The sequence below is a fragment of the Crocodylus siamensis genome, chromosome 2, assembly GCF_052110815.1.
Source record: "Crocodylus siamensis isolate JL-2025a chromosome 2, ASM5211081v1, whole genome shotgun sequence".
NCBI lineage: Eukaryota > Metazoa > Chordata > Crocodylia > Crocodylidae > Crocodylus > Crocodylus siamensis.
This window is the reverse complement of record NC_143396.1, coordinates 286,144,839-286,168,994: the sequence shown is the minus strand read 5'-3', so window position 1 is coordinate 286,168,994 and position 24,156 is coordinate 286,144,839. Positions and strand designations below refer to the sequence as shown.

The following is a 24,156-nucleotide window of genomic DNA, read 5'->3' as shown; positions in this document are numbered from 1 at the left end:
GTCGAGGACAGCTTTACCCTCGATTTCAGCAGGGACGGGATTAGAAGACTCGCTCAGTACTAGCCACAGGGACTGAATTCAGTCTGACCTTCGAGAGCGTGCATAATCAAAAAGCCGCCCTCCCTTCCCCTCGCTGCCTGGCATCCGGAGGCAAGGGCAGACACCAACTCAATTGTGCCTGCGTTGAAGTCACGCATGCGACACTGCCCCCAGGTCCTCCTCTCACCTGTGCCTCCATGCGCATCCGGCGCTCCTCTTCCTCCTTCCTTTTCCTCATGTTTTCATTCTCTTGCCTGGCCTCCATCACAGCTTGAAGAAACTGGTCAAAGATCCCAAAGAACTCGTCTGGTTGCATTTTGTCCATCTCTTCTCCGAAGTGCTTCACTGCCTTGGTAAACTGGGGGCAGAGCAGGAAGGAATTAGTTAAGCCAATGGGAGAATCTAGTGAATTAATGAAACCTTCCCCTGCAAAGCATCTGCCTGAAAACTAGGGAAATATTTAAGGTGGCAGTTAACTGATCAGTGGAGTAAAGGAAATGTTGGGTCTCGATCCATTCAAGTCTCAATTAAAAAATCCATTTGATTTCATTAAGCCATGAACCCAGAGGAGTGAACATGGAAACTTTCCTATAGGTTCAGATGCTAAAATACTCTCTTTCTAAATCACATCAGTTTTTTCATCTCTGTTTCTGCCTAATGTCCTTTATTACCTAACTTGCTTTCATTAACTAAGCAGCAGTAAAAACAAGGAAGCAAAATATCACGGTGCCAAAGACCGAAGACATAAAACTCAGAGTGAACCCGGCAGGGGTAGGGAAACTTGCACTTTCAACTTTTCTTTGAAGTATTTTTGGGGTATTATTTATCGTTGCCACATGGCTCAGATATTAAAACCAAATGTGTTAGTGACGCTTTAAAAAAGATATTTATTATTCAAGCTCAAAAACCGCACTAGAAAGGGGAATAGGGGGCGTGCTGAGCCTTCGGGACTGTTTGGAGACAATTAACACGAGTGATTATAGCAGCTCTGAAGCCAAGGTCGAGACAACAAGTCCATTATGAGCCCAACTCCACGTCCTTGCAGATCTGAGGGAAGCTCTCCTTTAGACTGAGACCCTTTGTTCTTACTTGTAGCTTGAGGGAGATTCGGCGTGTGCAGAAACTTTGTTTTTGAGGTGGCTGAACTTTCTGCTGGTAGTGGAAAATGTAGGGCAACATTTTTGAAAGGTGACAGACTAGAAAGGGCCAGGTTTCTACAGCACCTCAACAGAGTACCTAGCTCCCACCGAGTTCAAGGGGGGGCCTGTCTCGTTGCGCTTAGACTCCTAGGTCACTTTTGGCAAGGAGACGGGGGGGGGGCTGAAGAGCGTATCTTTATGTAATGTAGAATATTAAAGAAAAAGACAGGAGAGGAGTGCAAGGGCTGACTGTGATGATGGGGAGAAATGGCCTCTCTCCTGAAGGTTGCAGAAGGTTTTTATGGTTGTTTTTTTATTGTGGGTTGGTTGAGCCTTTATTATGGCTGTGAAGCCTTTCTGAAAGGAATAAGGAGTACTATGCCCAGTTTTGCACCCCCTCGGGCCCACTACAGAAAGGATGTGGACAAACTGGAGAGAGTCCGGCAGAGGGCAATGAAAATGGTGAGAGGGCTGGACATGACCGATGAGGAGAGGCTGAAGGAACGGGGCCTATTTAGTCTGGAGAAGAGAAGACTGGGAGGGGATCTAACAGCAGCCTTCAGCTCCCTGCAGGGTGGTAACAAAGAGGATGGAGCTGGATTTTCTCTGTGATGGTAGATGACAGAACAAGGAGCAATGGGCTCCAGTTGCAGCAAGGGAAGTTTGGGTTAGATATTAGGAAAATCTCTCTCACAAGGAGGGTAGTAAAGCACTGGAACGGGTACCCAGAGAGGTGGTGGACTCTCCACCCCTGGAGGTTTTTAAGACCTGGCTAGACACAGCCGTGGCTGGGATGATCCTGTTTTGAGCAGGGGGTTAGACTAGATGTGACCTCTCGAGGTCCCTTCCAACCCTCACTTCCTACAAAACTGTTTTGAGAACCGGGACCCAGCGACGACTGGCTTTTCTCAGCCAACCTGCCAGCCCCTAACATCTACGCAACCATGAAACAGGGCAAGTGCCCCACTTCAGAAGCCCAAGAGCTTCACGTGGTCTGGGTTGTTTCTGTTACTGGTATCTGAGCCATGGCATGTGTTGCTGTGCGTTGCAGCTGTATTTCCTTCTGCTGTGCAACCAACACTAAATGCAATAGCCTGGCTGCCATGTCATCCAGTTGTAATGCTGCTGACTTTTTGAAATGTTCAAAAAATGACACAAATTTTGTTGCAATTAAAAAAAAAAAAAATCCACAGAGGCTAAAGGGGGTTTGCTGTTTAAAGATCTAATCTGAGTCACTGATCTGTTGTTTCTGCCCACTTGGGGAGATCTTCTGACAGATACGTATGCTCTGAAGAGTCAGAGCCATCCCTCCCCTCCAGGCATCACAGGAAGATTCAAAGACGCCCCACAAAGATCGTGCCGTGGGACCTTACCAATTCTTTTGCTTCCAACAGAAGATCTTCCACATCAGAGAAGCTGAAACTGGCTAATGTGATGAACTGGCTGACGACGGACACAAACTTGTCTCCGGGTTGTAAGACCTGAGATTTCTGATACTCCAGCTCCTTTAGGGAAACAAATGTAATTTGGGTCAGTGTCTGTTTAGAAAAGGACACAAACATCATCACATTTAAAACACACCCAACTTTTATATTGCCTTTAAAATAAGCACCATCAAAAAAGAAAAAAAGTCACATGCTGACCCTGAAAATGTTAGTCTCTCTCTCTCTCTATGTACCAGCTGTAAGACTCCAACTACTAAAATGACCTGATGACGAGCCCTAGGATCTAAGAATAAGACTGCAGGCGCTGAGACACAGGATGGATCATTTCTCTGTTCTACTTGGTCTTCTCTGCTTTTGAGAAGCCGGGTGCTGAAATGCCCCTTTCAACACACTGCCTGCTCAGGAAGAGCAGAGGGAGACACGGCCAACTGTGCAGAGGGACTGAGGTGGCCGGGCTCATTCTAAAGGTGACCTGTCTTGCTATAGCAAAAAAAAAAAAAAAAAAAAAAAAAAAATTAAAAAGAAAAATCATATTCATCCAGTGTGACTCTGTGGGATGTGATTTTGCATGAACATGACTGTTTGCAGTTTTACTTCCCCTTTCAGGCAAGTTCAAATTTTCTAATTTCATTTGTGGAATGGATGGCACTGGCAGCAACAGCCCTATGGCTTAACACTTTGGCACAGAATAGCTACATAAGGGGACACATTGCTCCAAGCTTAGCTGCTATTTTCTACTGTTTCTTCTTGTACCTTCCCATTAAGATCAAGAACGTTCTGTGTCAAATTCAAATAAAGTACGCACAGTTGCAGCCCAGCAACTTGGGGTTATTTATGCATTGCTTGGTCTTCTGAAGAAAATAAAGTCAAAACATAGCTCACTATATTTTTTGGTTACCGAAGCATAAATCTACCCATCACCTTTTACTGTTAAACGCAGAAGAGTTCTAGCTTTAAAGCAGGGGCTCCCAAGCCATGGTGCATGTACCCCTGGGGGTACACAAGACATCTCTGGGGGGTATGCAGAACTTGTGTAATGGCAGATTTAATTTTCATTATAATAATTGGCATTTAAGGGGCTAAAATATAAAATGCATGCAGATAGGGGTATGCAGGCAGCTGGTAAATCTGGAAGGGGGTATGCAGTAAGAAAGTGCAGGGTCCTCTCCTTTAAAGAAATGTGAAGCCTGTTATTTTATTTTAGCAGCTAATATCCAACTTGCTGCTACCGATATACTATAACGTCTCCCATATCGCATGCCCCCAGGTAAATCACACCTCTGGTTTTGGAAAAAGAGAATGAAAATGAAAAGATTTTTCTGGAGTCTTCCCTGCCTCCGCATGGGCCCAACTCTAGCTGTAGGACCCCAGACATGTGCAGGAGGGGCAATCTGGAAGCAGATGCGACAGGGTTAAAGCTTGAGATTTTTAGCTGCAAGGAGAGGGTGAGTGACACTGAGAACTGGACTCTGCCCCTCCTTCAGGTGCCTGGGAAGGGTGCACAGCTCCCTGCAGCCATTCTTGGGTAGAAAGCAGCTTCCTTGCTTAAAGCACACACCCCAATTTTGGACAGCTAATTTTTTTGGGGAAAACATGAGTTTCGTAGGCCATTAAATATAGGGTGTCTGTGTGCATGTGTGTATGTGCATGCATATGTACACATATACACATGTGCATGCACATTCATACTTACATGTATGTTATAGACAGACAGACAGACAGCTGCTCAACGAAGAGCCACCGTCATTGATTGGAGCTGCACAAAGCATTGTAAAAAGCAAGACAGTGTACTGTGTTTTCTCATTTTCTGGCTCAGTGGCACAAGGAGCAATCACTAGGCCATGATTTTTTGGGGTTTCCCTTCCTGAATCAATCTATATCCACTTTTGCATGTGGATGCAAAGAGCCACCAACTCATCAGCCTGCATTATCCTTCTCCTTCCTCCCTGGGGATCCCGTGCTCCAGTATTCCCCCCCTGCGATTCCCGTGAGGTCAGACTGAGCAAGAGAAGCTGCGACCAGACCTGCGGGCCCCACGAGGGTCAGTTCTGGGAGCCAGAAAAGCCTCAATCGATGCAAAGGGACGGCTTTGTTCAATAAGCCCATGGCTAAGCTTACCCAACCCCCCAAGTGAATTTGTTAGGCATTTGGATGATTTATATCCAGCGTACAGTAATTCCTATCCCAACACCGTCTGAAGAGAACAGGCGTGCATGCAGGGCAGGAAGGAAGACAAACTGATCTCCAGGAAGCAAGATAAAAGCAGCTTTGCTCGGGGTTTCCTGTCCTGCGTCCCTGAGGATGGATGCTCCGATGCTTGGAATCAGAACAGACTATTAAGTGGGTAAATAATACTTACGGTCTCTACAGCTCTCAGCCCGCTCCTCAAGGTGTTTATTTCTTTCTCCAGCTCGGTCATGCTGTTGGAAACGGCAAGATTGTACAAGGGTCAGCAGCTCTCAGGCCATTCCAAGATGCCACATTCAATCAACTGTGCCTTCCCCTTGCCAAAAACTCCCAGAGGGCATTTCCGATTCACAGGTGAGTGCCCCTCATCTGCTGTGACGACAGATGACTCGGAAGCTGGCTCCAGCCATTTATTTCACAGCTCTGCTCATTTCATTAATAAAAGGGACACTGTCAAGTTAAAAAAAGCTGTGGGTCAAAAATTGGCCACACAGCATAACACCCACCTCTGGAGACTCCTGGGTGTAGGAGGCAGGGTCCTTACCCAGCACTGCCCCGGGAGCTACCAACCGGTGATGGGATACCAGTATTTCCCCCAGGACAGTTTGCCCTCTCCTCCCCAGTTGCCACAAGCCCCCTAGGACTCAGAAGAACGGCTCTGGAGCAAACAGGCCGCTAAACGACGTAGGCTGAATAGGCCATGCATCCTGAAGGTATCTCCAGCACTGCTGCAACAGGCAAGGAGCGGGACCTACAAAAATGATTTCTCCTTCTCTCCCCAAGTACCCAGGGCGATGATCTCTCCTCTCCAGCTGACGGACCTTCAACTTCCTCACCCCATGGGAATTATTTTTAAATGAATGACATTAGATAACATCTGTTTCTACTCTATGAAGAGGAACAACTCTGCTGGGATGCGTCTTGGCACAGCTGATCTGCTTCAGCGGGCAATGTACATTACCTGTTGTCCTGCCCGTTAGTGCTGCAGGACAACGGGAGATGTGTTGTCCCAGAGCTTGAGGGGCCTGGTCTTGCACACCATGGCAATTCCTGCCCAGGACTGGGCCGCTTGACCCCTGGAAGCACCTGCTCAGCTCTCCTTACTTGCAGAGATGTGTCCCTAGGATCGCCAGGGTCTCAGTAAGCAGGGAAGACCTGGAGGTCTTGGGAGCATACCTCTGTGAGCAAGGAAAGCCAGGCAGGTGCTCCCAGGGCTAGAGGTCCCCGAGTGGGAATTTCTGGGACTTGCAGGATCAGGCCCCTCAAGCTCCTAGGGCACCTGCCTGGGACAGCTGGCGAGTGAAGGCAGCTCCAGGCTGCTGGCACTCCTGCAACGTAAACAGACATCTGCCGCTAACAGCAGCACAAATTGATATCACCTTCACTGCAGCCATAAATTTTGGGCATCTGTGGAGTGACAAGAAGTATGGGCATCTGTTTGCTTGGTCTTTGTGCCTTCATAAAAATGGCTATGGTGGTACAAAGGCAACAGAAGGTGATGCCTGTTTTCACCTATAAAGACACTATTCCCAGACAAAGTTTTTCTTCTGCGTGTAGCAGAAACTGCCCCAGGTCCTGTATGAAGGGGGAGAAAGACCAGAGTCTAATGAAGAGGTTCAGGGGATCTGGTGTTGATCTCGTGCTGCCTGAGCATCTCTCTTTACTAGGGGCTTTCTTGGCTTTGTACACACCACCCTGCTCCCAGAGGCTTCCTCAATGAATTTTACTGACAGAACAACATTTTATCAGAAAAATATAAGTCCACTGAGCCTGCAAGGTTTGTTCAAAATATCTCAGATTGGCCCCGTACTTCTAAGGTGTGGACCACATACATTTTTTTAATTCCTCAATTACTAATAACAAGTGAAAAGTATTAAGACTCGGTCTGAATGAACATGAACATGCTTGCTACCATCTAGGATGTTTCGCAGGTCGCTGCTCTTTGATGGTGAACCTAGGCTTTGCACTAAAAGAGCCCTTTGAAACTAAAAGAGAACCGCAAGCGGCTACTAGGTTTTGTGAATTCCACACACAGCCACCCTCCCCAAACCAAGACTGGCTGACAGATCCCCCGTTATATACATGATACAAATCTAAACAAGTTCCTCGTTCACATGCGAGTTAAGCTCAGAAGCAGAACTTCTGACTCAACCCAGGCACATGAAATCCCAGCACAGGAAGGCACGTGCTCAGTTTTAACAGATAAAAAAGCCTTGTGGATTCCAGTGAGACTTAAGTCCCTACCTCGGGGCTTTACTAAACAGGGATTCCTCATTTAGCTTGGGCTTAAATGCTTTGCTCAACCAGGGCCTCAGTCTGTTTATAGAGAAATGCCATCATTTTAAAGCAGTTTAAGCAGGTAGGATTTAATAAAATCAGCCCCCCCACTGGGCCCGCCTCAGGCCCGAGGGGAGGTGCACCCAGGCCAAGGGTCAGGGAGGATCTAGTCAGGAAACTTCTGGAGGGACTGGACGTATTTAGATCAGCGGGTCCAGACGATCTCCTCCCCCGAGTGCTGAGGGAATTGGCTGAGGTCATTGCGGGACCCCCGGCACGGCTGTACGAGCACTCGTGGGGCTCTGGTGCGGTGCCAGAGGACCGGAAGAGGGCCAGCGTGGTTCCCATCTTCAAAAAGGGGAGGAAGGAGGACCCAGGAAACTGTAGGCCAGTTAGTCTTACCTCGATCCTGGGGAAGTTTTTTGAGAGAATTATCCTGGCGCATGTCCACGAGGGGCGAGCAGGGGAGATTATGCTTAGGTGCAACCAACACGGGGCCATTAGCGGCAGGTCCTGTCAGACCAACCTGGCGGCCTTCTACGACCAGGTCACCAAATCCTTAGACGCAGGGGGAGCAGTGGACATCGTCTTCCTGGACTTTCGGAAGGTCTTCGACACTGTCTCTCACCCCGTTCTCATTAAGAAACTGGGGGACTGTGGTGTCGACACCCACACAGTCAGATGTGTTGCCAACTGGCTGGAGGGCCGCACCCAGAGAGCGGTGGTGGATGGGTTGTGTTTGACCTGGAGGGATGTGGGCAGTGGGGTCCCCCGGGGCTCGGTCCTCAAGCCCGCACTGTTCAACATCTTCATCAGTGACTTGGACGAGGGGGTGAAAAGCACCTTGTTCACATTTACTGATGACACTAAGATGTGGGGGGATGTAGGCACGCTGGAAGGGAGCAATAGGCTGCAACTGGACCTAGACAGGTTACAGGGGTGGGCAGACGAGAGTAGGATGGGATTCAACACCGACAAATGCAAAGTGATGCACCCGGGGAGGAAGAGCCAGCACCATACCTACAGGTTGGGGAACTCCCTTCTCGTCAGTACAGAGGCAGAAAAGGATCTTGGAGTCATCACTGACGCCAAGATGAACATGGGCCGGCAGTGTGGGGACGCGGTCAGGAAGGCCAACCGCACCTTGTCATGCATCCACAGATGCATCTTGAGAAGGTCCAAAGAGGTGATCCTCCCCCTCTATGCGGCACTGGTCAGGCCACAGCTGGAGTACTACGTCCAGTTCTGGGCGCCGCACTTCAGGAGGGGTGTGGACAGCACGGAGAGGGTCCAGAGGAGGCCACTCGCATGATCAGGGGACAACAGGGCAGGCCCTACGAGGAGAGGCGATGAGACCTGAACCTGTTCAGCCTCCACAAGAGAAGGCTGAGGGGGGATCTAGTGGCCTGTTACAAACTAGCCAGGGGGGACCAGCAGGCACTGGGGGGCCCCCCTGTGTTCCCCCAAGCACGACCAGGAGTGACCAGGAATAACGGTCACAAGCTGGCAGAGGGCAGGTTTAGGTTAGATATCAGGAGGCGCGACTTTATGGTCAGGGCGGCTAGGAGCTGGAACCAACTTCCAAAAGAAGTGGTGCTGGCTCCTACCCTGGGGGTCTTTAAGACAAGGCTAGACAATCACGTTGCTGGGCCCCAGACTTGATGATCTGCTCAGGTCCCTTCCAACCCTGCTATGAAACTATGAAATAATGGCTGGATTGTCAAAAAAATGTGCAAGAGGCCACAAAACTTGCAGTGGGGCTTGTCTTCGTAGTTACACGACTGCCTAATAACATGCTTAGTTAAAATACCCCCTCAACTTGCTGTCCTTAAATCCACTTCGCTTCATAAATTATGTGCACATACAGCTCTGCAAACTGTGCTGTTGCATTCACATTTAGGTACCAGGTGCATGTCTGCAACTCCATTATATTGGCTTCCTACAAGAACCATGCATGTGTTGCAGGGTATTTTGCATCAAACATTTTTGCAGCAAGTGTACAATCAGGCAGAGGTGATTCCAAGTGGCTCTTCTTGCAACAGGAGATTTATAATGTGTTGCTGTTATGTCCGAGGTTTAAAAGGCCACCTCAGCTGACATTTGCTTGTGTCAACAGCTCTTTGCGCCTTTCCAGAAGCTGATTTCAGACACCGGAGCAGGGGATGAGCTCACACAAGCAGAGAAGAAAATGGTAATATTACACTGTAAACAACAGTTTGCCAGAGTTACCATGTACAAACTGACAACTGCTCTACTTACTTTACTTTGGCTGCTTGAGGGATTTCTCGCAGTTCTTCATGAAGATTGAGGACTTTGGGATATTTCTTTTCAACTATAGTTATGAGATAGTGCAAGAGGGTAATGTTCCTGTGATGAGAGAGAGAGAGAGAGAGAGGACATTGTAATAGCAGTACAATCCACTGCACAGGCCAACAGGATGGAGCCCACAAGCTCGTTAAGTCTAATGACTTGACTAATTCCAGTGCATGTAATTATTTTTGGCTTGCTTAAATGCTTCCTGCAGTTCTGCTGAGTTACAGCACTCTTCTTTGCTTGGCCTAGCCTACACAGTGTTGCTGTGCCATGCAGTAGCCGTGGGGGCTACCCATCAGTAGGGAAATTTGAAGGTGGCAGGGGAGCAATGGCCATTATTACCTCCACCCTTCCCTGCTACCAAATTCCCACCCCCTTTCTCCCTGTGCAGCCAGGCTGGGGCTGGGCTATCCCCCCATATGGCTGCTCCCTGCCCCCCTCTGCACAGCCGAATGGGGCTCTGCTGTGCTAGATCCGGCCCCCCAATAGATTGGGCACTACCTATCCGGCTCACTGGGGATAAAGGTTGGGCACCACTGGTTCAAGGGATTTCTCAGGTGCCTTCCACTGTGGTGTCCAAGTTATTTTTGAGCATCCCCAGAGAGGCAGTAGTATCCCTCACAGTTTCCCCCTTTCCCCTTTTTCTCGCATGGGTACTTCTCTTCTTGGTTCGCCTTAACCTATCCTCTTCCCTTCCACACACAGAACGATGTTTGCTTTGTCTGAAGCAATATTGTGGTATAATTCATGAGAGTTTAAAGGGCAACACTAAACTGCAAGAAATAACTTCCAGGGGCTTTTCTAGGCTCAGGATGGGCTGCTCACTTGTCAATGCTGGACTTTGTGTCTGCAATCTTGTTTAGGCTGGCGATTTTGAACCCATACGCATTGCCTCGCTGGCCTTTATTCATGTAGTTTCCAAAGGCCAGAACCACCTCCAACAACTGCTTCAGGCTCTTGCTATGAAGCACTGCCTTGGAACCAGCACGGATTGCTAGAAGGGAAAACAGGACACACTGCATGTTACTACCCATCAACTCAGAGGTTTCAAGTGATTTAAAGAACAAAGTCATCGAATCAGAAGATGCTAAAATCACCTCCCTCTTTCCAAAAGCAATCCCGTCAGCAGTAATATAGTCAGAGTCTAATCTCCTGCTTCTCTCCCTCATTATTTGTATTTGACACGTCCATGGAGCTCAGGTGTATTCACTGGCATTAACAGTCTCTTTTTCACTTTTTAAAAGGCAAAACAAACCCACAAGGACAGCCCTGCTCTAACAAATCAATATGCCAACTGCTTGAGGAAGGAAAATATTTTTGTTAACTCCATCTCAATTTCCAGATTCCAAACCTCATTAGAAACAAAAACACCGGGTATGACAATGAACAACAAACACACCACGCAAGCATGCTCTGCATGAACAGCACGATCACCATGCAACACCTTCCGTTTCAGCAGGAAGTTTCTTTGCAAACAAAAAGCAACAGACAGCCTCATGTCACATACCATCAACCTTGGGCTTCACTTCTGCAACTCTCTCTGCAAACTTCTTTTTAAAATACAGGGACTGCAGCCTTTGCTGATAATGATTTATCCTGTAGGATTAAAAAGAGACGCACAAGTTGAGTTTCACCTGCTGCAGACAGCAAGGAGACTTGGCCAGTATTTCTTTACAAAGACATTTCCCCTTAACCTACGGTGGGATAGGAACGACAATGCCTTAACTTGACTCAGAGTGAAAAAAAAGATGGCAGCATAACTCTGAAGTGTGTGCTTAATTCTGTCCCTGTTCAGGATGCTATTTAGTTCTGTGCCTAACTCTAGACACGTGCTTAAGGCCCACTGTAGTTAAAAGACATAAGCAGAGTGTATGTCGTGAGCAAATACAACCCCAAACTGGGACTCAGTGCTTTTCCAGCAGACCACTGGCGCATATAGAGACACCACGGCTATTGGTGCTTTGGATCCTGAACCAAAAATGCAAGCTGGATATCCAGTGATAAGCCCCAGCTCAGCCTTTTGCGCAGTAACAGTCTGATTGACTTTCGTGGGGCTACTCCTCTGCTCCAAAGCAGTCGCCTGCTTCAGCTGAATCGGACTCTGTTGGAGCAAACAGGCTAAGCCAGTCCCTGGGCCAACCCTGGAAGACAGCGGGATCACTGACTCTCAGCTCCATGCTGACACCGAGGGTAATAACTTCCTCAGGACAGCTCAGCTCTGTTCATTATAGCTTGGGCAGAGCTCTACACCTGGCATTAGAACACCACTTTTTTATTTGGTTAAGGCATTTCCCTGAGGAAAATAGAGTCCTCCTGTTTATTATCACTTGGATTTTCTCCTTTAACTTGAAAAGAGGCAGGCAAAGATAAAATTATTCATTTCGTGTGCCTCCAAGACCCAAACAACTGCCATAAGGGTCAGGAAGGTGTGATGTGCCTCTTGCACTTCACATGCTGCCCTGTGCATTGCTCAGCTTCCTCTGAAACATTAAAGACATCTATGGAGGTGGAGCACTGGACATCATGGCTTCAGGATCTACCCAGCATCCCACGTTTGTCCATCCTAATATAGCAGAAAAGTGTTTACAAGGTACAGAAGACGAAGGACCATTTCTCTTGCACTGTACAATGTGGATGGTACTTTCTACTCTTAGCCATGCGGTAGAAAATCCCAGTCTTAAAAATTCAGATTGAGAGAGAAGGGTTGTAGCTGGGAAGGAGCCCATCTAACCCAAGAGCTGCGTGGTAAGAGGTCCACAAGAAATAAAACTTGTGAGCAGATCTTCAAACCAAGCCTCATCAGACTCCTGTTCTGTTACAGATATATTTTACAGCAGCGTTGCAACTCATCTGCTCATGCACCATCACAACAGATATGGTGGGACGTCCTGGCAAACCCCTGCGAGCGTACCTGCTCATTTCGAAGAGGAACCGGTCAGCTTTGGCCATGCGATCCAGCTCATGTTTGTGCTCTTCCAGGAGGTCAATGTCACCTTTTTCAGGAACAAATTTCAAGAGCTAAAAGGAAACATGACAGACGTAAGCCATGCCTTTCTTTTTATTACAGCATCTTTCACATTGTTATATTAACAGCACACGAAATATTGCCATAGGCATTTTTATGCCAGGATGTTTAAGCCATTTATGAAATGATTCAGTGTGGGTCACGAAATACCTGGCGAGTATCATTTTCCAAAACAACATCCCATATGACTGCTCCACTGTTGCCACCAACGCACAATTTAGTTTTACACCCTCCAAGCTGCAGTTGCACCACATTCGTTGCAACACGGTAAGTTTAGATAGCGGCAGTGAGTTCTGAAACTCCCCGGCGATTGTGACGTGGAAAGAAAAACCCATTTGTTGCCACTTGTTTTTGTTTGCAGGCTGTATTTCAGCTAATTAATCCCCCTAGCTCTCCCATAAGGGTACAAGGCTGACCTCAGTTTGGTGGAAAAGGAAAAAGAGCACAATTAAATGGGTTGTCCAAGGTCCCAAGGCAGTTCTGTGGTATTTTAGCTCATACCTGTAGCTAGAATGTAGTGCAGCGACAGATGGGTATGGCAGGGGACGTAGCCCTTGGTCTGCTGTCAATATAACTCCATCTGTTCCCAAGCTGGCCCAGTGCTTGGCTGAAACCAGCTTATGGATGACCGCCAGTTTGTTCCAACTGAAACAGAGGTGACGCTGGTACAAAGAGGAATCTGTGGCCTGGCACAGTCTCATCTATGAAGCTAGGTAGCATCAGAGTGATGGCGTAGCCATGTTGGTCCAGAAGTTATGCAAGAGGCAAAGATTTCTTTAGGTGACATCTTTTATCGAACCATCTACATAGTTGGGCTAGAGTTCAACGAGTTTTGAAATACAAGCCATTCTTTTTCAGGTCAGAAGAGAAAAGCTAGCACAGCAATAGGAGCTGGAGATATACAGCCAATGCAGGCCAAGTCGGTCTACAGCACAGCAGGCTCTGGGCGCTCTTACTGACAAACAGTTCATATACACCAGCATCCACAAGCAATAGCTAAGAGACCCCACGCCTTTCTGGCAGATGACACATCTGGGGAACTTCCCAAATGGACTACAACAGTCTGATGACATGGGTCCCAAATCCCCTAGGCTGAGGAAGCAGCAGCTAAGACAAAGTACCTCAGGCTGAGCTTATATAGCCTAGTTCCCTCCAGGCCCTGGGGGCCGACTGGGTCGGCAGGGGCACAGACACACTGCTATTCCACCCCCTTGCACCTGGATTCATCCCTGGGTAGTGTGTCCAGACAGCAGCAGTGTATGCAGAGTTGGCTATGTGCCACCTGCGGGTTCCCTTCTAGCATGGAAATCCTTAGCTGGCTTATTACAAGTCCCTTTGTACAACTGTGTCGCCCCAGAGAAGCCAGTAACTTACTATCTGAATTTCCCACATTGTGTTAAACTAATGGATTTTAAGTAGATTAAAAAAACCCCTCCATGAAATTTAAATAGCCTAGAGCACACTGATGCGGGGCTATAATCCCAGAAGACAAGATTACATCAACAATGAGACACCGAGGCCCAGGCATGATATCTATGGTGTCCCTCCCACACCAAAGGTGCCCCTAGGTGTGGTGCATCTCCACGTGCCTGACTGCGCCAAGTCCCACTTTGAAGTCCAGTAATAAATCCATCAGGCTCACTGTAATATTGCCTGATATCATTCATGGGCTGGGAGTCCAGGGGACTGATCAGACTCCTGCCATGCAGAAGTGTTGCAATGAAGCTGCACTTGCCAGCTCCAGCTTTAAGAGGATGTCAGCTTTGTGTTTCACATACTAATGTAAACCCGATCTCAGGGCAACTTAAAAACAGCATGCTCTGAGGACCACCGTGGTTTTAAACTGTCTTTTAGATGCAAAATTATTAAGAAAAGCCCCAGGAAAAACAGACCTCAAGTGCTTCCAAAGACCATGGTTTTGTTCAGCAACAGAACGACCTGTGATGCAAAATCCAGGGCTGGAATCTGAGCTTGAGGGTTCATGGTTATGAAAAAGATGCTGCTCAGTTCCTCTGCATTTTTAAGGAGTGAAGTGTCAGCTGGGTTTGAGAGGAAAAGTGTAAAAGGCTTGTGGATGCAAACTCACCTCCGAGCCACTGGCAGTCATTACACAGAGTAATTTTTTGACCCTCATTCCTTAATCTGTGGCTAGGCTTTGATTTATTTTGAAAAGCAGTATTGAAAACGAGGAAGAAGAGTGTGTGTCCATCACCCACCTGTTCCAGCATGTCCTTTGGTAGGTCCTCTTGTTCATCCATTGTTAAAATTGCACGTTTGATTTCATCGTTGGATAATTTCAGCCTGGGAAAAAAATGGGAACAGTTTTCAGAGGGGCGTTTACCCACGCATGAAACAGAGCCTAATGAACCATCCTAGGCATTTACATGTTTCCAAACTGGTCCTTCAGGATATGGGTTTGCTTGGCCTGCTCAGGGGAGACTTTTGCTAAGCTTGTACTACAACCCAGGCACATCTCAGAAATCCTGCAAGTCCTTTCTGCAGTTAAATAACTTTCCACAGGAGCTGGTGAAATTCAGTCATTAGCTTGAGGGGACCATCTGGGACTTCCTTCTGCTCCAGTTTCCTATTACTATGGCATTCTTTAAAATCTCTGTCACTTTATGAGTCAAGGACCAGATGATTAGAGACAGAAGGAAAGGCTCATTTCGTTCCGTTATATAACCCAACACATGAATAATAATGGGGCTCTTCTACTTTGTGCCATTCGCATGGCACCTTCCAACCATTGACGTATATCATTAGTTGGTTCTTCAACAGACTTATTTGTCCAGAAGGAACAGGGAAAAAAAGTGAGCATCTTGATGCAACTCCAGAGCAGTATGACTGTTAACATTAATATACCTCCTTTCAGGCCCCACCTTAAACCCTGGGAAGGTTGAGCATAAGCAATGCTGCCTAGACTGGAGGACTGGTTCAGTTAGCAGAGCATGCCCTTTCTTTCATCTCAGACACACGCAGGACTGATGAGGACTCCTGGTGATCTTTATGCAGGCAGTCCTCAACTTATAAATGTTTCAAGTTGCAACGAGCGGCACTTACAACGTTTATAAACTGACACCCTGTTCTGACCTCCTGAAGTCGGTTTCGACTTTACGATGCTTGATCTGATGCGACACGACGCCAGCGAACAAGTTCACTGTGTCATGCATCTCCCTGGAGAACATCTGTCCAAACTTCCTTGGACACTTTCTTTAAGAAAGCAGACAAGACTCCAGAAAAACCTGCAGCCAAGACTCCTGAGAAGACTCCAGCCAGGAGCCCTTCAGAAAGTCCAACCAAGAGCCCTTCAAAATGTCCAGCAAAGTCACCTCAAAGAAGTCCTTCCAAATCAACAGGATTGCTAATTGCAATAAAAAATACATTATGTAGCTATATTGCTCATCTATAATCGATTGAGTACAAAATTCTGGGGTATTTTTTATGAAAACAAGGTATCGGGCCTTGCTTCTGGAACCAATCCCTCACTTCTAGCATTGTTTCCTATGGGAAAATCAGTTCCGAGTTGCAACGTTTGGACTTAAGACGCGGTTTTCAGGAACCGATTGTGTCTTACGTACGAGGGGATACTATCTGTAACCGCGCGCGCATGTGCATGTGTGTGCATGTAATCTTTGTCTGCCACACAGTCTGAAGCCTGGTTATCCCTACAACACTGCAATGTTTTGGGGGTGAAAGGGCAGGAAAATCGTCAGGTACCAAAACCAAGGCTGCCATCTTGGTTGCCACAGTAGGCATGGACTTCCAGAGGTGCTACAGTTCAAACAAGGGAGCTGCTAAGCCTTAGTCAGGACCAAAACAGATTCAGACCCTCTGTAGACTGGCTACCAAGGGGAGACCTGCATTGAACAGGACAATTTCCCATCAACTCTAAGGATCCCATTGACCCTCAGGATCTGGGTCAATATTATTCAGTTCTCTCAGGTGGTTATGGGGCAGAAGATAGGTGTTGCGCTTTCTGCTGACCTTTCCACCTGGGTCTCCAATTTTATTTCTCCCCCATTTTTTCTGAAGCCACATAACATCAGCACAAAGGGTATTTAAACACAAGACAACTGGCAGCAGCAGCCAACGTTTTCAGAAATGACAAGGGATTTGGGGAGTCTGAAACGAGACTCTGAATTGCCTGCGTTTCAATGAACAGGTGCTTGGTGCTTTTTGAAAATTAACCCTTGTTAGAGCGTGTTAAGCTAGAAATCAGAAAACCTCCAGAGATGCCCCAAATTACTCACTTCTAAAACCTGAGATGCTGGCGAGTGCATTAGTGGAGTGCCTCGTCCAGTTCTGGTGTCCTCACTTCAGAGAAGGAAGCTGAACAACTGGGGCACGCTTCAGAGAAGGGTCACAGGAATGAATTGAGCATCAAGTCTTACAGTGGGAGACTTAAGAGGCTCCACCTATTTACCTTATTAAAGAAAAGGTGAAGGCGTGACTTGAATCACCAGCCACTTAAAGGAGGGGCAGGAAGTTTTGCCATTAGAGGGTGTGCTAACTCGGCCGGTAAAATCAAATGGCTAGAAGATAAAGCTAGAAGAGGAAGGCTACCGGTCTACGGGAGCCATCCATCAACAGATGAAACAGAATCTCGTTCACTGGAAATTTCATAGATTTCATAGACATTAGGGCTGGAAGGGACCTCGGGAGATCATCGAGTCCAGCCCCCTGCCCAAAGGGCAGGAAGTCAGCTGGGGTCATAGGATCCCAGCAAGATAAGCATCCAATTTGCTCTTGAAGGTGTTCAATGTAGGTGCTTGAACCACCTCCGCTGGCAGACTGTTCCAGACCCTGGGGGCTCGGACAGGAAAGAAATTCTTCCTTACGTCCAGCCTGAAACGGTCTTGCAGGAGTTTGTGACCGTTCGACCTCGTCATCCCTTGGGGCGCTCTGGTGAACAAACGTTCCCCCAGATCCTGGTGGTCACCCCTGATAAACTTATAGGTGGCCATCAGATCACCCCTGAGCCTGCGCTTTTCCAGGCTAAAGAGTCCCGTGGCTCTCAGCCTGTCATCGTAAGATCTGCTTTCCTGACCTCTGATCATGCGCGTGGCTCTCCTCTGGACTCTCTCAAGCTTCTCCACATCCTTTTTGAATTGTGGAGCCCAAAACTGGACGCAGTACTCCAGCTGCGGCCTCACCAAGGCCGAGTACAAGGGGAGAATGATGTCCCTGCGATTTGTTCGAGAAGCATCTATGGATGCACGCCAGAGTTTTGGTTGCTTTACTAGCCGCAGCATCGCATTGCAGGCTCATGTTCATCTTGTGGTCAATGATGACCCCCAAGTCTCTTTCTTCTGTAGTGCTAACCAATGTAGCACTGCCGAGCCTATAAGGATGCTGCAGGATTTTCCTCCCAAGGTGGAGAACCTTGCATTTTTCAGTGTTAAACGCCATCAGGTTCTCGTCTGCCCATTTGCTGAGCTTGTCCAGGTCAGCCTGGATCACCTGCCTATCTTCTGGCGTGGATGCTTTACCCCAAAGTTTGGTGTCATCGGCAAACTTGGCCAGTCCACTCCTGACTCCAATGTCCACATCGTTAATGAAGATGTTGAACAGGATGGGTCCCAGGACAGAGCCTTGAGGGACCCCACTGGTCACAGGGCACCACGATGAGTGACTGCCATCGATTACAACCCTCTGGGTCCGACCACGGAGATAAATTTCCCAGCCAGCGGATCGTGGTGGAGCCAAGGCCACAACTGGGCAGTTTGGCCAAGAGGTGATCATGGGATACCAGATCAAAGGCTTTTTTGAAGTCAAGATATATAACATCAATCTCTTCTCCCTTGTCCAGGTGATAGGTCACCTGGTCATAGAAGGAAATGAGATTGGTCAAGCAAGACCTACCCGCAACAAACCCGTGCTGGCTGTCCCTTAGGATGTTAGCCTGGGCCAGTCCCTCAAGGATGGCCTCCTTAATAAACTTTTCTAAGATCTTCCCCAGGGTAGAAGTCAGGCTAATGGGCCTGTAGTTAGCCGGATCCACTCTTCTCCCTTTCTTGAAGACCGGCACCACATTGGCCTTCTTCCGGTCTTCGGGCACTACACCAGAGCGCCAGGAGTTTTCAAAGACCCGTGCCAGGGGCTGGGCTATGACGCTCGCCAGCTCCTCGAGTACCCTGGGGTGCAGATTGTCAGGGTTGGCTGACTTGAAGGTATCCAGCTTCTCAAGGTGTTCCTTCACGAGGTCAGCATTGATGGAGGGTAGGGGATCCCCATCACCCGGATCTCCCTGTCCCATAGCAGGCATGGGCATCCCGTGGGACTGATGAAAGACTGACGCAAAGTACCTATTTAATAGGTTGGCTTTTTCCTGGGCGTCAGTTGCCAGTTGCCCCATCTGGTTTAGCAGGGGTCCAACATTGCCCTTGCTTTTCCTCCGGCTCCCCACATATCTGAAAAAGGACTTTTTGTTGTCCTTGATGCCTGAAGCTAGTTGGAGTTCAGTTGCAGCCTTGGCTTTCCTGGTTTGCTCCCTGCAGGACTGGACCAGCGCGGAGTAATCCTCCTTGGAGGTGAATCCCATCCTCCATCCTTTGTAGGCTTTCCTTTTTAGCCACAGGAGGTCCACTAGGTCCCTGGAGAGCCAGGAGGGCTGCTGTGCCCTCTTGCTGCCTTTCCTCCGTGTTGGAATAGATTTAGCTTGTGCATTGAGGATTGCTTCCTTGAGGAGCAACCACTCTTCTTGAACTCCCATCTCCCTGGGGTCATGGTCCCTGAGGGCCTGACCGACTAGCCTCTTGAGCTCGTCAAAGTCGGCTTGTCTGAAGTCAAGGACTTCTGTGTTGCTGACTGACTTGCCAGGCTTTACGGCGGATGGCGAAGGTGATCAGCTCGTGGTCGCTGTCACCCAGCTTCCCATCGATCACTAGGTCGCCGATTAGGTCGTCCCCCGTAGCCAGTACCAGGTCGAGCAGCGCTTTGCCTCTCGTTGGCCCATAGACTTCTTGAGTCAGGTAGAGGTCATCCACGCATGAGAGAAAGCTTTGCGACTGCTCGGATTTTGCTGAGCGATCTTCCCAGGAGATGTCTGGGTAACTGAAGTCACCCATGACAACCAAGGTCTTGGAGCAAGTGGCCTCAGTCAGTTCCCGGGCGAACTCCTGGTCAAGCTCAGGACTTTGAGTGGGAGGTCTGTAGTAGACTCCCACCGTTGTGTCCCCTGTGCCGTATTCCCCATGAATTTTTACCCAGAGGGTCTCTAGGTGTCCATGCTGGTCGCCAACATCAGCTTGCAGGGACATGTAGCTTTCCTTCACATAGAGAGCTACACCCCCGCCCCTTTTGTCAACACGATCCCTCCTGTACAGGGTATAGCCCTCTACACCCGTGGTCCAGTCATGGGTGGAGTCCGTTATCCCAATGACATCGTATTTCTTTGCAGTGAGCAGGAGGACAAGCTCGTTCTGCTTGTTGCCCAGGCTCCTGGCATTAGTGTACAGGCAGGCGAGTGTCCCCTTGGGGGCTCTTGCCTTGCCCACAGATTGTGCCAGGGCTGGGGCAGGGGTGGGCTCCCTTAAGTGCCTTGGTCTGCTGGCTTTGCAAGGGTCGCTTAGCGGGCCAGCAGTGGCAGTAGTCCCCCCATCCCCCAGCGGGCTTAGTTTAAGGCCCGGTGGAGCAGGTCAGCCAGCCTGGCTGAGAAGAGCCTCCTCCCCAGGGGGGAGAGGTGGAGGCCATCTCTTCCCAGCAGCTCGCTGCCTCTCTCACCAAAGAGCGGGCTGTGGTCATGGAAGCCAAAGCCTTCCCGATGACACCAGCTCCGCAGTCTTTGGTTCACCGCGTGGATCCTCCTCTCCCTCCTCAGCCCATAGCCCGAGACTGGGAGGATCGACGAAAACACCACCTGAGCTCCCAGACCCGTAAGCCCCACTCCCAACTCCCTGTAGCGCCTCATGACCTGGCTGGGGGTGCTCCGAGCCGTGTCATTGGTCCCCGCGTGAATAAGGAGCATGGGGTAGTGGTCTGTGGGCTGGAGGAGCTGCGGGATCCTCTCTGCAATGTCTCGGATGCGGGCCCCCGGGAAGCAGCAGACTTCCCGGGCTAAGGGGTCGGGGCGGCAGATTGCCCCCTCGGTCCCCCGCAGGATGGAGTCTCCCACAACAAACACCTTTCGCTTTGTCTTGGGGGGAGCGGGGGCAGTAGCTGCAGTCGAGCCTGGGTTGCCTGCAGGAGCCGGCAACTGAGCAGGCTCTGCTGGGGCTGCAAGAGGTGCGAACCTGTTGCTAAGCTCTTGCGAGGGAGGGGCCTTGGTGCGGTGGGCCTTGGGGCCCTTGACCACCTTGGTCCATGCCCCTGACTGGGCAGAGCGGGAGGTCCCAGAGTCCTCCTTAGTCGCGGAGGGAGACGGAGCTCTCCCCTGCGGCTCCCGGGGGAGAAGGGCCTGGCAGTAGGAGTCTATCTCCTGCTCGCAGTCCCTGATGGCACGCAGTCTCTGGACTGTGGCCTGGAGCTCCTCCAGCTGGCGCGCCAGAGACGCCAGTAGGGAGCAGACCCCGCAAGGGGAGGTGGCCATGCTCCCGGCTGCCAGAGCCTGAAAAAGGGACAGGCAGCCCCCGCAGCCAAGAGCCAGGGGCTTCCGTCTGCGTGGAGCCCGGGGCCATGGGCTCCGTCTGGGCGGCCGTCTCTGAGGCTCCCAATGGGCACCTTAAAACAAGATGGGGAATTAAATTCTAGCATCTCCAAGATCTCCGTGTACCCAATAGCCTCAGTGGAAGCAGACTTTTGCTTTAGACGGACTTCTGTAAGATACCCTCCAGTGATGGTCTGGATTATGCAAGCTGCGAGACTGGATTATCACAACAGCATCTTCCAGCTTTCTAGATGTACCACTCTTTAACATTACAGGCTGATGAATACTAACCATTGGTAGTTTGGCCATTACTGATGAGAACTATTGATAATACTGGCCCAGTGTAGTAGGAGAGAAGTTTAATTCATTTCTGTATGTGGTTTTTTGGGTTTTTTTCAATTAATCCTAATAAAGTCAGGAAACAAAGACACAAAAGTATTTGCTCCGAAGTTCACCTTGGGTTCAATTTTGTTTTATGCAAACGAGTTCTCTTTCACTGTACACTTCCACGTGCAGAATCCTAGCACCAGACATTGGTGAGGAAAAATGATGGCTGACTTGGGGGAAGAGACAGCAGAGACTACACCGGCACTGTCTGTACCATTTTATAGGGCCATTTTATAGGGCAACTTGCCCCACGAGAAGGGACATATATTGCTGTCAAATGGACTCCAGGGATCACTCCGCCTAATGCAGTAGGGGCCAACCTTTTTGGCAGGCATGCCACAAATCAAGTCTCCCACCTTTCAAGTCCCCTTCCCCCATCTGATCTGCTCTGTTTTCTGTTCCTTCCTTCTTCCCAGTCTGCCATGTGCCACACGCTGAGGCTGCCCATGTCACTTGTGGCATGTATGCCACAGGGTGGCCACCCCTGCCCTGGGAGAATCATCCTTGTTCAAGCCAGACCCCTCCAAGGGGAGGAAGGAGGTCAGGTTAGGGAGATGCCTGGTGGGATTGTGGAGTGCTGGTACAACTCCTCCCAGTTTAGATGCACGCAGATTTCTTCTGTGAACTTGAGCAAGTCACCTGTGCCTTCAGTTCTTAACCTCGCTGGGATGTTGCAAAGACAAAGGACTGCAAATTGTTGAGATGTTATGGGAATCAGGGCCACAGAAGAGATCATCAGACCTCACAGTTCCAGGCTGTGGATGGTCCCGCTTGTGCAGCAGGGCAGGCTGATAAACTGACTTGAATAGACAGGCAGGGCTTACAATGCTTAGGGTCCAAGTACCTGGAACAGGCCTAAGACTGGTTCCACACAGCAAACCCACAGAACTGGTTGTTTCTGCAGGACATGAAAACCTAATGGCCCCCGGAGGCTGCCCGGCATCCCACAGGGAGAATGCACTGCTGATTCTCGCCACTCCTTAAGCATCGTTTGAGGTCCACGTTAACTTGACTCTTGTCAATCAACTGTCCTACTCCTCTTGAGGCCTGACTGGGCCAAGGAGCCTCGTGACAGACTGGTGGAAGTGGCATCATCAGAAAACCTTGCTGCTCCGTTCCCAGAAGCAATGGGGTCAGCTGCTGTTGACAGTCACGCTCTAGCAGACGGTGGAGCTAAAGCCCAGAGCACTGCAGAGAACTAGGACCTTTAGGATGGTCGGATGCTTGCAACCCTTCCCACCCCCCAGCACAGCCAGCTCTTGCGTGGAACACCGTAGGGATCTAAGGGACTTCAGCGGCTGTTACGGATAGCACCGGAGGCTGAATTTAAGCTACAGAGTGAACACGGTGTGGGCAGTGGCAGTGCAGGACTCTCATGCTGTCCTGAGCCTAGGGCTCTGAGGCACCACCGTTGCATACGAGATCACAGGTCTCTCTCACTATTCAGTTCTTGGTTTTGCCAACAAAGGTTTTAATGAGCACTGGTTCTTTAAGGGCATTTTTTCTTTTTTTGTTTGCAAAGGACGACATAGAACTAGTTTTCCACCCGCATGCTGGGTCTGGACTGAGATCACCCATTAAAACCACATCAGTCACACAGCAAATGGGTGCTAGCTACTTTCTATCGCCACCATCCCTAGCCGTATGCAAACCAGCATCCTGGGTTGCTATAGACTTTGCATTTAATGAGCAGAGATTATGAAAAGCATCAAAATGTTTTACAGAAATCACTAAAACCAACTGCCAAGACCCAGAGTGCTCCTTAATGTCTGCTGAGAAAAAAAAAGCAGGGCGCCAGAATATAACAACTTCTCAGACCATTTGATGGGAAAGAGGCCAGTGAAAGCTATAAGCTTATCTACAACCACAATAATTATCATTGTTGGCAGCGGCTGTCGAACGCGAGCCGTCTGAGGGGAACTGGGTCACTGTATTTGCTGTCACGGGGATTTAAGCCCGGCGACTCAGAGATGCAGAATGACAGCTTGCAAGCCTGACAAATGCAGCCTATTCTGCGAGGCTTTGTAGACGCAAATGAAGACTGTCCAAAGTGTGGAGGGGAGACACAAATTCTGTGCGGGAAGGGATCCACCCTCTTAAAAAACCCACGTTTGGGTCAGAAAAATGCTCGAGAGATAGGCAGAAAAGAAAAACCAAACAAACCCTTCCCCTACATGAGGCTTAGGAAAGGGCATAAAGAAGCTTTCACGTGCATCCTACCAGGAACAGGACAGGCCTCTCCTCTGCTAAAACAACCCTACCCGGGCTGAAGATGAGATGTGGTAGTTTAGTTGAATTAAGGCCCCAAATGCATTGACATCAGCATACTTTCAGCTACACTATAAAAAGCAGTGCTAAAAATGTGTGTGTGTTAACATTACTAGTTTAAGGAAAATCCAGTGATCTCACTAAGCAGTAATTTCTCCCAAAACAAGAGAGGCAGGGAAAAAAAAATCTACAGAGAGATAAAATATCTAGGTTCACTGTAATCTTTCCATGCTGCAAACCAGACAATGGCTTACAAAATGTCTCAGCTAAATAAGGGACTGACCTTGCTGTCCTTTCACACGTGAAACTCCCAGCAAACTGGGAGCATTACATATCCGTAAGCACAGTAGGATTCTAGCTGCTAAGAGCAGCGTTTGCTGCAAGACCGTGTTATAGTCTTGCTAGGTTGATACGTGGCACCCGGATGAGCACTCACATTTGTCTTCAGAGTACTCCAGGCAGGAAAGCAATGTCAATCTTATTCAACAGGCA

The 24,156-nt window shown here is 49.0% G+C and overlaps 1 protein-coding gene across 2 annotated transcripts in view; it reads right to left on the bottom strand.

Annotated features, from left to right (window-relative positions):
* Positions 1-24,156, bottom strand: part of DAAM1 (dishevelled associated activator of morphogenesis 1) — a 178,419-nt gene that overhangs the window by 4,924 nt on the left and 149,339 nt on the right. For both annotated transcript variants that reach the window (XM_090034296.1, XM_090034297.1), the window contains exons 17-24: positions 14,642-14,726; positions 12,312-12,418; positions 10,908-10,996; positions 10,226-10,394; positions 9,347-9,454; positions 4,983-5,043; positions 2,552-2,683; positions 227-397 (exon numbers count right to left, since the gene is read on the bottom strand). In XM_090034296.1, the coding sequence (XP_089890422.1) occupies positions 227-397; positions 2,552-2,683; positions 4,983-5,043; positions 9,347-9,454; positions 10,226-10,394; positions 10,908-10,996; positions 12,312-12,418; positions 14,642-14,726 (922 nt within the window). The remainder of the gene's footprint in view (positions 1-226; positions 398-2,551; positions 2,684-4,982; positions 5,044-9,346; positions 9,455-10,225; positions 10,395-10,907; positions 10,997-12,311; positions 12,419-14,641; positions 14,727-24,156) is intronic.